This window comes from Myotis davidii, unplaced genomic scaffold, assembly GCF_000327345.1.
Source record: "Myotis davidii unplaced genomic scaffold, ASM32734v1 scaffold93, whole genome shotgun sequence".
Classification (NCBI taxonomy): Eukaryota; Metazoa; Chordata; class Mammalia; order Chiroptera; family Vespertilionidae; genus Myotis; species Myotis davidii.
The window spans coordinates 6,769,145-6,787,179 of NW_006292095.1; the positions used below are offsets into that span (position 1 = coordinate 6,769,145).

At 38.2% G+C, this 18,035-nt stretch overlaps 1 protein-coding gene across 1 annotated transcript in view; it reads right to left on the reverse strand.

The window, feature by feature from the left end:
• The window catches only part of UNC5D (unc-5 netrin receptor D), a 228,518-nt gene that overhangs the window by 6,240 nt on the left and 204,243 nt on the right, over positions 1-18,035 (reverse strand). The window contains exons 16-17 of the mRNA XM_015565272.1: positions 17,454-17,618; positions 11,382-11,560 (exon numbers count right to left, since the gene is read on the reverse strand). Coding sequence (XP_015420758.1) covers positions 11,382-11,560; positions 17,454-17,618 — 344 coding nt within the window. The remainder of the gene's footprint in view (positions 1-11,381; positions 11,561-17,453; positions 17,619-18,035) is intronic.

Genomic DNA, 18,035 nt, shown 5'->3' on the forward strand with positions numbered 1-18,035 from the left:
TAGTGTAGATATCTATAGCTATCTATAGCTATATCTATATCTATCTATCATCTATATCTATATCATCTATTTATCTATCTATCTATCTATCTATCTACCTACCTACCTACCTATACTTAATTCCCATGCCTCCTATCTCAGTAATTACAACTATCATTCCAGTTTCTCACACAAAGGCATTTATTTTTGAGTCTTCCCTTTATGTTGTTTGTTTCTTTTTGACATACTCATCAGTTTCACCCTTCTCCATTTATAGTACTTATATTTAATTTGTGCTCTATCATTGTATAGCTTGAATCACAACAAAAGCTTGATATCTCTTTATGCCTCCAAACTCTAATATACCCTGCATTCTATTTCTTCCATTATCGAGTATCTATTCCACTTATGTTCAGTGTATTCCATAGTCTGCCCCCAACCTAGCTCAGGCAACATGTATAAATTTTTATTCAGTATTCTTTTGTACTTTCAGCCTTTAATGCTGACTTCAGTAATACTTGGCTTCTTGTTTTCATTCAATGTAGTTTGTTTACTAGAAATGCTCACTTTACCTCTGTTTATCAGATCCTACACTCCTATAACCTGTTTCAATTTTCATTCCTCTTTGCTCAAAGTGATTTATTTTTCCTCTGTGCTCTTTCTATGCTTGTGCTTAAATTTTCTTGTGAATAAAATGGTTAATATATTTTCTGTATATGAGCTTGGCCTTTCCAGTGTGAATACAGACAACTTAAGGGGAAGGATCATAGCTAGTTAATTTTCTGACTCTGCAACAGCACTTATCATAATACTGTGACAGGCATTTATTCAATATCCATAAATTGAGTAATTGATTGGCATGAGCTTTTTTTTTTTTTCAGATGATGGGATCTTCAGTGAAAAAAATAACCTTTTTTGATAATAACACTGCTATCATAAAGACTGAGGCAACATAAAGTATTAAAGGTCACAGTTTTTCATAGGTACTTTTTACAACAGGGATAGAAATGTCACCTCTGGTAAAATTCTGATGAGTTGAAAAGAATTTCTAGAGTCAACCAAGAATTGCCTATATTGAGGTTGGCACTACTTTTTATCATCACATTCAGCATATAATCACAAAGTAAGTAGACTCATACAGTGAAGAATGCTTGGAAGAGAAGACAAACTTTTTAAGGGCACATTACCATTCACAAGCAATATATGGTACTTTTGAGTGAATAAAGTGCTGTTTTATCAAAGGGGTTAAGGAACTGTTTGATTGCCAAATACTATAAATATCAGGATACTATATATACTTATTACTACTTCTGAATCTTTAATTGAGAAAGGGAGAAGACCAGCTTAAAATGTTCTCTAGTGTCTTTTTCTACTTATCTTTCCTTCTCCACCTCTACCCCCCCATCCCAAGGGCCCTAGAATCAACTATTGTTATTTATTTTTACATTAAAAAAAGAAATGGCAAAGCAACCTTAATCTCACTTGGGTGTGGACAGCTAGTTTCTCTTATCTTATTTAAAAACATTGTTTTGAATATTGTCACTTCTTTCTGGCCATGTGGACTGTTTGTGGGAAAAGTTATATAATCAGGTCTAGTAATAAATTGACATACCCCAATCAATGTTTAGGCAGCATGTACAAATTAGAGGAATAGCTGAGAAAGAGGCAAACTGAGAGAGTAGGTCTGAGTTGACTCTGCATGGGCTGTGTAAATCTCTTTTTCCATGTAATTTATGAGCGTGATGACCACAGGACATATACACTTATTCCTGGTATGGGTAAAATATTCTTTATCCTCTCCATTGTCATTTCAAAAACAAAAACAACAGTGCTAGCAAACATGGCAATAGAAGTACAGATTAGTCATTTTCTTGAGGGTTTATATTTTGTATTTGCTTTTTACCAATAATGGACTATAGTCCTAAGGGAGTGACTTTTAGAATTCCTATGACCCCAGTAACCCCAGTTATGCTTTTTTTTTTTTTTTTACTGGAGGGGTTCAGAAATATTTCTGTAAAGGGCAAGATAAATATTTTTGACTGAAGAGGTCTCATACCTCTTCAGTAACTCTGCATGGTAGCATGAAAGCAACCATAGAAATACATAAGTGAATGATCATGGCTGTGTTCTAATAAAACTTTATTTAGAGAACTCAAATGTGACTGTCATATAGTTTTCCCATGTTACACAATATTACTTTCTTTGACCCCCCCCCCAACCATTTTAAAACATGTAAAACCTATTCTAGCTTCTGGGCTATAGACAGCAGATGGTGGACCCCACACTGTACTAAAACCAACCTAGGTTTCCAGAGGTAGTCACTATCTGAAGGAAGATTAGACTAAACTTTTTTGGTGATGCATTTGGAAAGAAGCACCTAGAGGGCCAATTCTGCGAAATCCCAGAGCTACATGTTCTGCCTCAAGTACTCTGTCCTCTTTCCTCAGTAACTGCTCCAGATCTTTGACATTTCAAGGCTAGCGAGGAAGACCGGGGCATAAGAACACAATAAGAAGCTTTAGGAGAGACACACAGAATATGTTTGGGAGATTGTAATGAATTTTTGTCCTAACACAACATTTTAAAAAATTCATAAATCCGTGGAGGTGAGAGGGAAGGTGTTATAAATACACCTTCCTAGATGGAGAGGAGCAGGGTGGAGAATGACTCCTGTCAGCCACTTGATTCTGAAAAGTCCTGCAAAAGTCCTGATATGTAGAAAAGGCACCCAGGACTAAAGGAAGCTACATGATCAAAAAGGACAGAAATATAACTCTCATTTGGCACAGGTCTCTGAACATACTGGAGCAATAAAATGTGCTCCCTAAAGCACGTTTCAGATTTATTCTCTGAATTTATATAAGGATGCTTGCTCAGCACAACATACACAAATCTCACATCCCACTTAATTTTTAGCAGATACATATAGGAGCATATCAGCCTTATTAAAAATGATTTAATTAGCTTTGCGATAAACAGACATCCTATTAAACTACATTTACCTCTCGATGCCAGAATAATTAATATATAGAAAACCCTAAAATCCCAATGCAATAGGCTATTCCTCAGACATCTGAATCATTTTACTGCTTGCTTATGTGCAAATGCACTATGGCTTTTTGAAAATTAGTATACCATATATTAATTTGGTCATCTTCATACCACCCTTTTAAAATTATGCTGACCCAAATCTATGTGATCCATTTTGCTTCCTAATTATACTGGTGCATTTGGACACCAGCAAATAAATGCACACAGAATGCAGAGAGCATTGTTAATACTAGAAAAGAGAATTCATAGCAATAGTTAATTTAAAAAATTGCCTGAATATCTTTGTTTGTTTCTTTGTTTGAAATGAAATAACATTTAGCAAAAACAGTAGTCCTGGAATTCAGCTTGAATGCCTTTAAGTAAAACTTATTTTTTTCTTTGAAAAATGTTTAAAGAAGTAAATGCTTGTTCTCATCTTAGATGCTTCAAATTGTTCAGTTGTATGCACTGGACTTTGGGGAACATTTTATCATAGCATTTTCAAATTCTGACTGAGGTAATTTAAAAAATAAGATTTTCTTTTTTGATGATGTCCTAAATCTGCTGTATGCTATAAGATTATCTACTCTAAATTTTAGGAATTTTCCTTAGACCATTCTGTGTTCTCAGTTCTATTCATTTGTCCTAAGCCCTATGGACTCAGTGACTTTATCCTTTCCCTTGGAACCCTCCCTGAAAGAATACAGATATACTGTAAAAAAACACATGCTAAGATAGCTTTAACAGATGTATCCACCTAAGTTCACTGAATAGTAATAGTTTATTAAGTTTAATTTTCTTTTCTAGCCTACGTGTTTCCTATTCACTTGAGTTCCTGGGGTTTGTTTTATTGCTATGATTGATTTCATCTGTCTGAGACTCCCCCACCCCTGAACCCCAGTTAAAATCCCATACTTAATATGGAAACCAGGGCAGAATTAGGAACAAAAATCTTGGCCTTAAAAATTTCACTAGCTAGACACAGGCCAACTTGTGTACGGGGGTCACAGACTGAAGTTTTATATAGAATCTAAAAATCATGGAAATTAGGTTAGATTAATCATGGAAATTAGGTTAGATTTTAGGATTTTTGGAAAGATTTATGGTTACTTCTGTTTTGTTCTTTGGGTGCAAACAGGAGGAGAGGCTTGGGGGAACTAGGGAACATAGTATGTTAGGTCTTTATAAACTACTGTAACAGGACTGATTTTATGAAAAAGAAAAGGCACTAGGTGTTCATTCACTGTGAATTTAGAGGTACCACACTTTCTTTAGGCCCTGAAAGCTGTGATTCAAATGCAGGTGTCTTGGGAAATGGTAACTCGACATCCTCAATCAGTTAATAGAGGTCAGATAACAGCATTGGAGGAAGCACAGGTCTGAAGCTCTAAAGAGCTACCCAGGGCACATTACACTTATAGCTGGACTTTTGCTCCAATTCCAGATAACAAAGCTTTTATTTTAGCTACTCAGAACCATATCACCAGGGAGCCAATATACCTATTCACAAGCTGTGAGCTATTCTTGTGCCTAAGTGAGAATGATTTTTCTACTAAAATATAGAAAGGGACCACATTTGAGTTGTAGCATCCCATCCTTAGCATCAAAGATACCTCACAACTGGTACATGCCATAATTTCATTCAGAATTTAAGATCTCACTCCACACTTTCAAGTAGAAGGGAGCACTTGCATCTGTAACATGAGGGCAGCAAATTTGTTTATATTCTACAAACCATTGCCATGTATATTAAGACAACTATTTTTAATATTAAAAGGTATATTTAAAAACATAATTTTTTGAGTAGGCTGGCAGTATAAAAAGTGAAAACTAAGCTTAGCTGCCTATAATCAATTGGGAAACATCATTAAAAGAATAATGCATAATCCTATTGTATAGTACCAAATAGGGAATTGAGACATAGTCATAATGAAAAAAAAATCTTAATATCCCTGCTATCATCCTAATTGTCTCGTTTAATGAAAGCCTCTTTTATGTGACCAAAACCAATCCTCCGTCTGGTTGTTTAAATGCAAATAGAAAAGAACAACACATTTATTGCGTACGGTAGTAACTGGACACGCCATAAGCACGTGATCCATTCATCAAGCTTTCATGTACAGACCTCACCTCACTGGGCATTCAACAGACAGCAAAGCAGCTTTCAGGGTAAAGCCAGTCGATTACATCACCAAAATGTAACCTGTGCCCGTTGCCCTCTAGTGCCTTCAGTGGAAGGAAAGCTGGGATGGAGCACCCAAAGGAAAGGACACAGGCCATTAAAAACATGCTGAGTTCCATACCTTTCGCCCTAAAAGTGCTGCCTTAATCCTTTGAGGCCAACATATTTGGCAATATACTTTCCCTCCTCCTTTTTCCTTTCGCCTAGTCCATTGTCTGGTTCCGAAAGGGGATGGCAAAGATGCTTCCTTCTTTGGAAGATGTGTTAAGAGCCCTGGAGCTTCCAGGACAGCCTGTGAGTTGTTAGATGAGAATAAAGCCAATTGTGGGTCCTGTTTTCAGTTCTCTAGTTTCATTTCTGACAGTTCAAGTCCATGTTAATTTCTCTTATGTGGAAATGAAGGGCACTGAAAACTATAAAATCGGATCTCTACTTTGATTTGAATTGGGGTATACCATGGACAAAGAGGTCTCATTTAAATTATTTTCCCACTTCAATAACCTTGAGACATTTTCAAACATCCTGAGGGTGATGCAGAATGACCACTATTTGTTCCAAAAGGAAAGACCACTGTGCTAATCCTGAATGAGGGAAGGGCTGAATGTCTATACTTCTCCCTTTGCAAAATACAATGTGCTTGATAAAGACTCACGAATAATTGGGGGAGAAAGTTAATCACTTAAAGGATACTGTAATAAACTAGGTATAATCCTTCCTATAATCTCATTTCTTCAAATTATAAAACATCCAATTCAAACACCCTGACATTGACTGGTTTTTGAGTCCTGCGTATGACAGCATTGTGCATGGGGGTTATTTAGACTCTAAAGGGGACTTGGTATGTCTATCTTTTCTGAAAACTAAATTATCTTAAAGGAAGAAAGCTTATTCCCTCAAAGATCAGGACAAATTCACCCCTTGCCTAGAAGGTATGGGAGGATGACTTTGGTTCTCCTGGAGGAACATAAAGAGCTGCTTGCCCATATTGCCTTAAGGACGGACACCTGCCACGTACAAACTCTATACAGCTTGTTCATGGCTAAACTTGTCTCAGGGCTGTCATTTTCAGCTTCATGTTAGTGGGGAGTTTCATGAGTCATTGACTGTGGTGGAATGAAGCCCAAACACCATAACTTTACTGTGTTGGATCCCGCTGGTTTCACTGTAAGGGCTCTTGAAATTTCAGACCCTGTGTAAGTCCACTCGGCCAGAACCTGAAAATCTGATTTGAACTTCATCAGATTTTACCTCGAAGGACCTACACAATGCTATCCCCCTATATATTAATTCTCCTTAGAAGAGTCATGAAGATTGTTTTTTTAGAAATGGCAGCCGCACATCCATTTCTACATTTAAGCATTAGAGTGTATTTTCTAGCCTCGAGCTTTTAGAACTGAGAAAGCTTAGTTTGGTGTAATCATAATAAATTCCGAAACACAGGAATGGAAACATCCAGTCTCAGTGGCCACTGGAGTGACCCTGCACAGTGGTCTTCCTGTCTTTTCTCATCATCTTCTCTTTTCTCCTCCCTCCTTTCTTCTCCCATAAGAAAGCTGAAGCTGGCACTGTTCACTTCTAGTGAATTCTCAACAGTTATTTGGAGACAGATTAATAAGCTGCCTTGTGACCTTCCTCTATCCTCTCCCACTGCCCTCTGGCCATTTCACTGTTCCTGTGTGTCCAATTAAGAGGGTGGACAGAAAGAATGAAAAGGTATGACCTTAGGGAGAGAAGAGTCTGCTTGTCATTAGAGGTCCTGTTAAAAGATTTGGTGGAAAAACAAGTTATTATAGTACTGTGTGTATCAGCTGTGAGGTTTGAAGTATTTCATTTGTTTATGATTTCTTCACCGTCACCCATGAACACAAGCATCTGAAATACACTTGAAGTATTTCAACCAGTTGACCAATAAGAAATCTGTCTCCTTGGAAGTGCTTATACGTTTTCAAATAAGTATACTATTATTTTCTTTAAAAGTATTAATAAGATATAATTTATCTGCTATTTTCTATTTTGGAATTCTTTCTTCCATTTTGGCTGCTTCCTCTCTATTCATCCTCCCATATCTTATGCACTTTATCCAGCACCTGTTCCCATAGCAACTTGGTCAAGCTGGCTATGTTTTCAGAGGGGTATCTGGACTATGAAAATCATGAGATCTTAAACAAGAATTATCTTATGGTTTCAGGTACTATCTATGACCTGAGAGAAAAGACAGGAATTCTCCACAATACAAGCCATGTAACTTGCTTTCTTTTGAGACCAACTTTCAACATCCTTTGATGCTTGTCATAACTATTCTATTTATTAGGAGGCAAGTGTTTAAGGTCAAGTATACTATCCAATGAAAAAGTTCATGTCATTCATTTAAGAAAAGTTTATTGAATTACCCCTAATATATGTTTAACTGTAATAAAGTAAAGTATAAAAATACAAAGTGCTGCGAAGGTTCAGAGATGGGAGAATACTTAGAGTTGAAGCAGCTTCCGTTATTATTTAGTTTGCCTAGTCCTCAGCAATGCTGCCCACCATCAACTCCTGTGCAATCAGTTCTTCAGATCTCAGCCCTATCCCCCTATCCACCACATGTGGCCAAGGACAATGAAACCAAGAATAATTGCAGCTGAATTTCTAGAATAAATGTGCAATCTCAGCTTTGATATGCAGCAAGTATGGACTCTGAGTAATAGTCAGAGTTTGCTCACAGAATCAATTAGTACAAGCTTTACTTATGACATTATTTGCTAGTCTGGGAGCTTGTTTAGCACGATCCATATGCCAGGCGAGTTGCAAGGCCACCTGTGTTGCTGTCTTATAGCACAGCACTGGCATTTCTCACATTCTCATCAATTGCTCAACTAAGCCTTTAACTTCATATTCCATCTCTTTTCTCTCCAATCAGATCTAAGTAGAAACTTGTTTGGCAAAAAGGCAGATCACCATCAGTGACATTTGCATTTACCAAAAAGAGGGTAAGAACATTTTCACAGGCAAGTAAATAAAAGCAAATGATTCCCTCCACTTCCTTTGCAAACGCTTCCTTCATGATTTGAGGGCTGTTGCTTTACTAGCTTTTTAACACTTTTGGAAATTAAGAAGGAAAGAATCGGGTAAATGTATTGTCACAAAATCAAGGTCGGTGAATTCTCTGCATAGAAAGATGGGCCATGTGATTATCTTTCTCTTGTGATGCCACAGTTGATGAAATCTCAAGCTGCAGAAAGCTTTCTTACCCAAATATATGGGCACACTGACACTGTTAGATTTCTGGGCTTTACACACATTGATCAGTTCTGCAATAAATCATTTATAAACATGAGAGCGAGACCAGTGATTTGGGATTACACAATAGAAAGTTGTGACAAATTACATAGGAAAATCCCCTTCATCTCTGTCACGTGTTTCCTCCCGTGTAGAAGAAGATCTATTTTTGGTATACTAACGAGAACATAAAAGGCGTCCGACAGTTTCTGCAAAATGAGAATGAGCTAGCATGATGCAAGGTGATTTTCATCAGGCTTTCTCCTGTTCTTCTCGGAATGCCTTGGTGGCCACCTCGGCTGGAAACACAGCAGCCTGCAGAAGACCCTACCCTGTGCTCCCCTCCTAAGAGGGTGGGATGCAAAATCTGACTGAAGCAATAAGCTCCTTTGGAAGTTTTACTGAGTAAGGGCAGGCTCATTTAAATGATGGGCCAGCAAACTATGTACTATAGGCCAGATAGGGGTCCTTGTTTGTTTTTAATACAGTTTATTGGCTCACGTTCATGCCTATGCTCTGTTGATTCACACTACAGGAGCAGAGCTGAATAGTTGCTCGAGTAGTTGCAACAGACCCCATATGGTCTAAACCAGTGGTCGCCAACCTTTCGGATCCCATGGACCACCAGTGGTCCATGGACCACTGTTTGGTGACTGCTGGTCTAAACTATATACTGTGTGGCATTCCTTCCCAACAGAAGAATCTTGTGAAAGTTTGCTGTCCCCTAGTTTATATCATTCTTACTTAATAATTAGATTACTTTTGGAGAGTTAAGTTTAGAGAATACAGAGGAGGGCAGGAAATGCCATTAACTGATGTTGAATATATTAACTAAATGAGATTTAAAGGTAGAAGTAGATTATATATATATGCTATTTCAATTTGCTATTAATTACGAAAATGTCAAAGGCATTTTTTGAAAATGGACATTTTCTAGGGACCATGTTAGAAATTTTTCAAAAAGTAGGTCATATGTATTTCTTAGGCCTAGGAAGTTTAGACTTTCCTGGAGAAGGGAATCTTCTAAAATAAAAGCAAGCCCACAAACAGACACATCAAGTGCTCACATTTCTTGACCTTGGACCCTGGAGGGGGCAGTCTGCTCCTGTGTAGCCCTTTATTGCTCATTAGAGCCCAGAGACAAAAAGATGTAAACCTTAGTCTCCCAGTTTGGGATGCATTTTCCCTGCCGTGCAAGGTCAGAAACTAATGTCTTTAGAGGCAGTCACTGTAGTTCTCTTATATACTGTACATGGAGAATAAAATGGAACAAGGCAGGAACATGCACACGCTCATTCAGCAAATTAATGACAGCATCCATGGCCCCTCTGAAGAGTTTGTGGTAATTACTTCTTATAAGTGATGAATTAAAAAACATAAATTATTCCCTGGCTGGCATGTCTCAGTGGTTGAGTGTCTACTTATGAAATAGGAGGTCAGGGTTTGATTCCCAGTCAGGGCACATGCCCGAGTTTCAGGCTTGATCCCCGGTGTGGGGCATGCAGGAGACAACTGATCAATGATTCTCTCATCATTGATGTTTCTATGTCTCTCTACCTCTCCATCTCTGAAATCAATAAAAAATATATCAAAAATAATTCATAAACTTTTATAGTCGGATGGATTGAACAAGGAGGGCCCTGCAGATCTTTTGAGTCCCTGCCCAACGTCATTTTAAACCAAAATCTGTTTTCTGAATTAGTTTTTCATTCTTGTCACCTTGCTGGTCAGAAAGCAAAATTGCCATAGTGTTTATCTTGTAAATGAGACATCTTATCCTGTTTCAGAATTGCTGGGAAATATTCAAGTTAAGATTTTTTTCCTGTCCTCTGACTCACTTTTTTATTTTTTCACTTTCAATATATGTCCTTTCAAGAATGGAGCTGTTCTTTTTGGACCTGCTGTCTCTGTAAATTCCATTTTCTCTTGCCACCATGCCTCCTCCTGCTTTTCCTCTGTGAGCCTGACTACTTTCTAGTGGGGTCCTTACTCTTGCATTCTGGATCCCTTGTGGAATAGGGAACAGCACTCTGTTCTTTGTTGGCAGACATCTACCTCACTTTCAGAGAAGAAAGAGTCAGGTAGCATGTCTGTGAAAGTAAAGAACAAAAAATGGAAATGACAGAGCAAGCCAAAGAGTAGGAAACTAAGGCTTTGCCTCAAAAAAAAAAGTAGTCCCATAGAAAAGGGAACAAAAATGGTTCTGGCAAAACTACTTGCTCTCTTTTCTATTCATTCTGGAGCATGCAAGGTGGGTTCGGGAGAGAGGAGATATTATTTGTCAATGTCTGCCCCTGCTAGTTATCCATCAAGGGCAGCTAAAACCTGCCTGCCCACCACTAGTGCTCTGGTGGCATCACCCTGCTTTTTCTTATCTACTCTCAACTCAACAACGTTAGCTCAATAACAAACAGTGTTGGTTTAAGCAGCAGGTGCATTCACGGTGCCTGGGCAAACTTTTGCTTGTCTAATGCCCTCTGCCTACAAACCTGAGAGTTGCCATCCTCATACTTCCTTTTTTGTATGGAGGCTCCTACCTCTGTGGGCTGAGCTGGTCTCTGTTAAGGGTGAAGTAATGCTTAAGGTTACTTGTTGGTAGGGAGGAGGTTTGAGAAACTTGTTTCTTTATGTATCTCTGTCTCAAGACTGTGCTGTGTTCCCTCAGGAGCACCAACGTGACATAGTCTAACCCTCCCATTTGTGTGGCTCAATTAGCAAGCCTGGGGATGGGAGCGCAGCCAAAGTAGAGCTTTTTTATTATGTCCCCAAAGGCAGAGTGGGATGGCACTTACTTAGCTGGACCTCACATGAAACATGGCCAGAAGAATCAAAGAACTCAGAGCCTGGTAAGCACAAGGGTACACCCAACCCCCTTCATTCTTCAAAGCTCTTCAAGTAAAATACTCTTTCAGAAGTTGCCCCCAATTACCTGTTGATGCTGTTTTTCTGTGCTAACATCTGCCAGTCCTTGCCTTTGGCATTGGGGGTGTCAAATGTAGCACAGATCCTCTGTCTGATGGAGTAGGGGATTTTGAAGGCTCTGGGGCCAGTCTGTGCAGGGAAAGTGCTGTCCTCTTGTGCAAAGAAAGTGATGGTTTCTCTTTCACTCTGAAACCAGACAAGGAAGGCATGATTAGATCCAAGAAGAAGCAAACGTGATCAACACTTCTATTTTTTAAGAATATCTGTGTTAACACATACACAAAATGCTTGCCTATTGTGATGAACTCTAAAATAGACTGACAAGTTCCCCTCTCTACTAAAGTAGTAAATAACTCCTCAGTAGCCTAGTGAATCATATGCTGGAGATTTATAACAGCCTCTCCCACTCAGGAGAGTCACAATGATCAGCTTCCTGACGATATATCAGGTGAGAGCAGAATCAGACTTTTATGGTTTTTGTTTGTTTTGTTTTGGGGGAGAGATCTAGAATCACTAGGATGAAACTACCAAATGGCAGATTTCAGTTCAGCACAAGGAATGATGATCTGAGAGTCAGGACTGACCAAAGATGATGGCTGGGAAGCCACTTGTCAGAAAAGCTACAAAGGGAAACTGATTGTACGTTGATCATCTTAAAGTTTATGTTTTCCCCATTTCTAAAGTTGTGTGATTCTATAGAAAAAAATTGTGGTCTTGTTTTAGAATTAAATTGCTTTGGTAGAATATGATCCAGCCATGAGTCAGTGATGAAACCTTGACTAGTCTGTGGAGTGGTACAGGCTGGAAGGCTCTGCCTGCTATCTGCACCTGCCCTTGCTTCTGATTTAGAGTTGTTCAGTGAGGATTTGTTATTTCAGTACATCATAGCAATTGGGTCATCATAGCCAACATGAAATCACACAGAAATGGGCCACATTGGAGTGGATTCTGATAACTTTATGTAGACTAACAGGATTTTAAGGCCTGAAAAGTGATTATATAACTCCCATGATTATTATGTTACAAGACATATTTCCTGACTTAAGGCAGGACAGTGTGCTTAGAAAATATGGTAGAAACTAGGGCTAGAGGAAGAAAAGGAATTCTATGCCAGAAAACATGGTAGTTATTATAAAAGAGTACCCAAATGTATTAACACATGAAAAGGTGGCTTGCCAATGAAGCTGAAAACATTGAAAGAGTCCATGCCATAGGAGTGCAGTAGACAGAGAAATGGCTTCTGGAAGCCCTCCTGGTATCTAGGAATTGACCAAGTCACCAAGCTCTATCCATCTTCACTGTTGTTAGAAGACCACCTCGATACGTAAAGTCTTCAGAAAAAATGAATAGAGTGGTATAGTTTGAAGGTGAGTGAAATATTATGAGATTAACTCTAAGAAGTATTTTTCTATTTACTAACACTTTACTAAGTGTGCCCATTTGTCTTATAAATTTTCCAAATTTAAATATTTTCCATGCATAAGGATGACACTTTATGTAACATTTATGATGCATTCTAAAAGACATCTGCGCCAAGTAATAAGAATCCTGTAGATACACCACATTTTTTGATTGTTTAAATTAAATATTCAGAGGAACAGTAGATTTTCATGCTCTGCACATCTGAGATAAGCAGCTGCTACCTGGTTAGCTTGGGAGTTGTAAATCAATGAGAAATACCAAGTATTCTGTCTTTTTGTAACAGACAAATCATCCCAACTTCCACACTTCTGGAAGAAAGGTAAGAAAAATTGCTTTAAGTAAAGGAAAATTATAAGATGTAAGATTCCCAATTAAAGTTGTTTCTACCAAAAAATAGATTTTTCAATAATATGACATTAATAAGGAATGATGAAATAAGTTACTTGATGATTCTTCCTTTCTCTTCCATATTAGTATAATTTTTAGATCAGTGATACTGTTACTTTATAGAGTGTAAATTGGTGGTAATTGTTAGTTAATTTAGTTGGATTAAATTTAAGAAGAACCAACCTGTTTGTAAAGATTGACACAATAATAGCTACTCTAAAGAATAAAAAGATATATTATCTTGATTACTGAAATAATTTTTAAGTGTGAGAGGATATGAATGATTGTATTTATCTTGTAGATAAGAGGCATGGATGAATATGATGGATGTGAGGCTGAACATAAAGAAACAAATACTTTTAATGAGAATAATAACTGCATTTAGATATTTAAAATCAATATTATTTTTAATACATAATTATATATGTGTGTGTATGTTTCTTTTACCTCTCATGGTTCCATTGTTAAATTCATGAAATAGCAACACTAAGATAATCCATTAAAGTAAGGTAGGAATTGGGAGACCTAAGCCTAAAGATACAGGGACTTTAGGAGGAGGGGAGATATTAAAAATGTATTTCAAAGAAATCTTTAAAAATCGTCAAAAGTTGTAGTTCCTTATTATTATAATTTTATTAATCAATACAACCCTATTACTAACTTATTAAAAACCTAGTGGCCATGAAATATAATTCAATTTAATAATTGCTCTATTATTCCTGATTAATTGATACAGATCTGGTCTGGAATTTATTTTGCTTCCTCCCCATCTAATCTCAATTTTTCAGCAGCTTATGTATCTTCACTTTTCCTTGAGCCATCTACCACAAAAAAACAAGATATTTTTAAAAAGAAAAGGATGGTTTTTATTCATCAAATATATCACCAGATGTATGCTTTCCCAAGGAGTGAGACAGTCCTAAGTTTGGAAGGACCTTGAGTGATCATTCAATCAAGACAGCTCTTGGCAGGAAGATCTGTATGTAAGAAATATATTCTATTCTTCTAGATCTATAGAATAAATACTTACTCTAGCCCATCTCATTACTAGTTACATCTCATCCTTCTACAATATTAAGAACATCCCAATGTTCATATATTTTTATACTCAAAGACAAATTGCTGGTGCTGTGATGTTTGTCACTAGTTCCTAAGCCCCCAAAGAAGAGGCTTTTATTATGGACAAGGCCCATAATTAGGACTGATAAATTAGGCCTCCTTGACTGAAATCCTGAAGTAGCCTGGTATGGAAATCCACCCAGTTTTGGTCTTGAAGTCAGATAGCTCAGTAGGTGACTCTGGTTATTCTATGACCTTGAGCAAGAAGTTTGACCTCTTTGAGACTGTGATAGCATGTATGATTGTTATAGTATAACTAGAGGCCCGGTGCATGAAAATTCATACACTGGAGGGGGTTTCTCAGCCTGGCCTGCCCCTCTCACAGTCTGGGAGCCATCGCTGGCAGAAGGTGACCTCGTGATCAGGGGAAGCCGACGCCACATCACACCTCTGCTGCTTCCACTGCCAGCAGCACAAGCCTCAGCTGGCCCTGGTTACCTGAGCCTCAGGCAGCCCTGGACGGCTGGGAAGCTGCCATCCAAGGCTTGCCTGTGCCTCAGGTTGGCGCTTGGGGGCTGAGAGGGCTCAGGTACTCTGGAGGCAGGCACCCCGGTGGGGCTGAGGGGACTGGGTGCCACCATCTTGTGGCTGTGAACATCGTCATCTTTGAGGGTGGGGCAGTCAATTAGAATATTCCCTCCTTATTGGCTGTGGGCGCCACCATATTTGAGGGCGGGGCAGTCAGCATATTCCCTCTTTATTAGATAGGATAGTAATCCATAGAATTGTAAAGATTGTATACGAAAGCACATAAAATGGTTCTTGAAATATAGTGGCTTTCCAGAAAGTTACCAATTTTCTTCTGACATAAGAAATTATAACAAACTAAATTTGCCTAAGAATTACAGTTTATTCCAAAGAGATGGAGATATACTGGGCCAAGTTCCAGCAGGAACAAAAAACTTGAAGCAATTAATTAAACAATCCTTACAGGATTAAAAGGGTTCATAAAGTTTCTAAAATGCAGTAGCTTACAAATTGGATGACTGTCGTCAACATTGAATATCTAAGTATTATTCTCGTATTTGCCTTCTTTTATCAAGAGATACTATGATATTACTTCTTCAAGGCATTTCAAAGTGATTGTAAACTTCATGAAGCATTAAAAAAGCGACTGGAGAGTAAAGGATAAGATTATGTTTATTAGCTCATTTTCCTTTCATGCACTTCAAGAATTTATTTAAGCAAGGAGCAAAGGTACCAGGATGTATCAACTCTATCACATTCCTTTTACATAAATATCCTATAATAACAGAATTTGATCCGTAATATTTGAGTGCCATAAAAATTAAAAATCTTTTAAACTTAAAATTCTTCTGTTAGCCTATTACCATATTTAAGGCAATTGGTTTCACAGGCATCTTAATGTTCTGCCTATTCCTTCATGCTCCTGAATACCTAAAGGAAAACCTAGGTTTTTCTTTTGGTTTTTATTTTAAAACTTTCCTCTTTTTTATTTTACTTTGAAATGTATTGTGTTAAACATGCCATGGCTGTTTAAAAAAGATACTCTAAAAATATCCCACCTAGGTTTCTGAATATACCTTCCCTATCAAAACTACTTTCGCACATAATGCTAATTGGCCATAACGAATGCAAATACTGTATAAACATGTCAGTTAAGACAGCTATCAATTTTGAGGCACAGTCCTTTGGAAAGTCATCTGCTCTTCAGAAAAACTGTTTGGGGAATTAGCAATACTCATTTTGCATGAACAATTAATTGACATGAAAATGGAGGGAAGTGATAATGCTATAAGGCTACAAGTTTTCAAAGAAAAAAAACACACCTCTGAAACTGAATTGTATGTATACAAAATGTATACAACTTCTGCCAAGTTGAAATGAATAAGTATATATTATTTATATCTTTACACATAAATATATATGTATGTATGTATGTGTATGTACACACACATATACATACACACACCCACATGCTTCAGGTGAACAATAAAATGTATGTGTGTGTCTAAACTAGCCGGGGATTACTTTAGAATTCCTAAAAAGAAGCATCACATGCCTCTCCTGATTCCACCCCTTAGCTACTCTCTCCCTCTACTTTCAAGTAACCAATGGGAGGGAATGCCGGTCACAGTCATGGCAGAGATCAGGTATCTTTACACAAAAAGTTCCCACTGTGAATTCTCCTTTGACTCCCATTCTAATTCTGCCCTTCAGTAGTGATATGACATTGGACAAGGTCCTTTCCATCTTTGCACTTCCATTTCTTTACTTTGTAGAATGAGATTGACACCTACTCTATCTTGTATTATTGTATTGATGAGTCTAGGTTTAATAGAAATGGAGATGCGTAGAACCTTGAACCTGGAGGGTCTGAGAAACTGTAAGACAATAAGGAGCCAAGACCCTGAAGATGAAATGACAGCTATGGGGCAACTGACTTTGGAAAACTAGTCAGAAGCAAAATAAAACTGCACAGTTGTAACCTTGTGCCCCCTTCTGGCACGTGTGTGTCTCAGTTGTAGAGACCTAATGCATTTTATTTTATTTTTTAAAAAATATATTTTATTGATTTTTTTACAGAGAGGAAGGGAGAGGGATAGAGAGTTAGAAACACTGATGAGAGAGAAACATCGACCAGCCGCCTCCCACACACCTCCTACTGGGGATGTGCCCCAAACCAAGGTACATGCCCTTGACCGGAATCGAACCTGGGACCCTTCAGTCCGCAGGCTGACGCTCTATCCACTGAGCCAAACCGGTCTGGCAGAGACCTAATGCATTTTAGATGATGTTCCAAACCTACCATGAACTGTTGTTAGTCTGCTTGTGGTTTTGCGTATAAAAAGCTCTGTATCTTCCCCAAAGGTCCCTTCACAGGGCCTAAGTTCTGATGGGTGGTTTCCCTAACCAGTGGGAAGCTCAGTTTAATTCAAAGCCTGAGAAAAAGTATATTTTCCCTTATCAGTAATAAAGATTAAAAGAGTTGACGAATGCCAATGAGAGTGAGATGGTGATAATCAGTTTTCAAAAGGTAGAGTTGCCAAAGTAAAGGCCAAATGATTTGTCCAATCAGTAACAAGGATTAAAAGAGTTAGTGCTACCTGTACAGCATGACTGTGATAGGTATATTTTTCTTATTGTCCTTTAGAAATGAGATCAGGAGGCCTGTAGACCTAGCTCTCACCTCTAGGATTGATGTCTGCACTTGGAGGATCTGTTCATGGCCTTTGAGCTGCCGGATGCAGATTTTGCAGGACAGCTGGGTGGTGGTGGGCGTGTAGCGCTCCAGGGAGAAGGCACAGTGCAGGGGCTGCCGGTTGCTGCTCCACACGCGGGAGAATGGGACTTCCTGCAGGGAGACAGGGAGAGAAGAGGGCTATGGTGTGCAGAACCTGGCTCAGATGACTTAATAGCAATAATTATGGTGATGATGACGATGATTGCAACAGAGATAATTGTCTGAGTGACTTTGGCGGAATTGTTGTAGGAATAATGTTCCAGCATATGCCAAGCAGCACAAAGGTAATTAATGTCAATTCCAATTGATAACATTTAAATTCCTCAAGCACACTGCAAGAGCTCAGATTTCACTTGGTGACACAATTAGAAAGAATGCATTTAACACGCCTCAGAATCCTTTTCCACTTAAAGGTTCTTAGAACACTCCTATGGTCCATTTTCCTACCCAAGCCTGGGGAAGGATGATATCTTTTCTCACTGAAATGAAAATTATGCTACAGAACTGATTGCCCAGAACCTGTCCCCA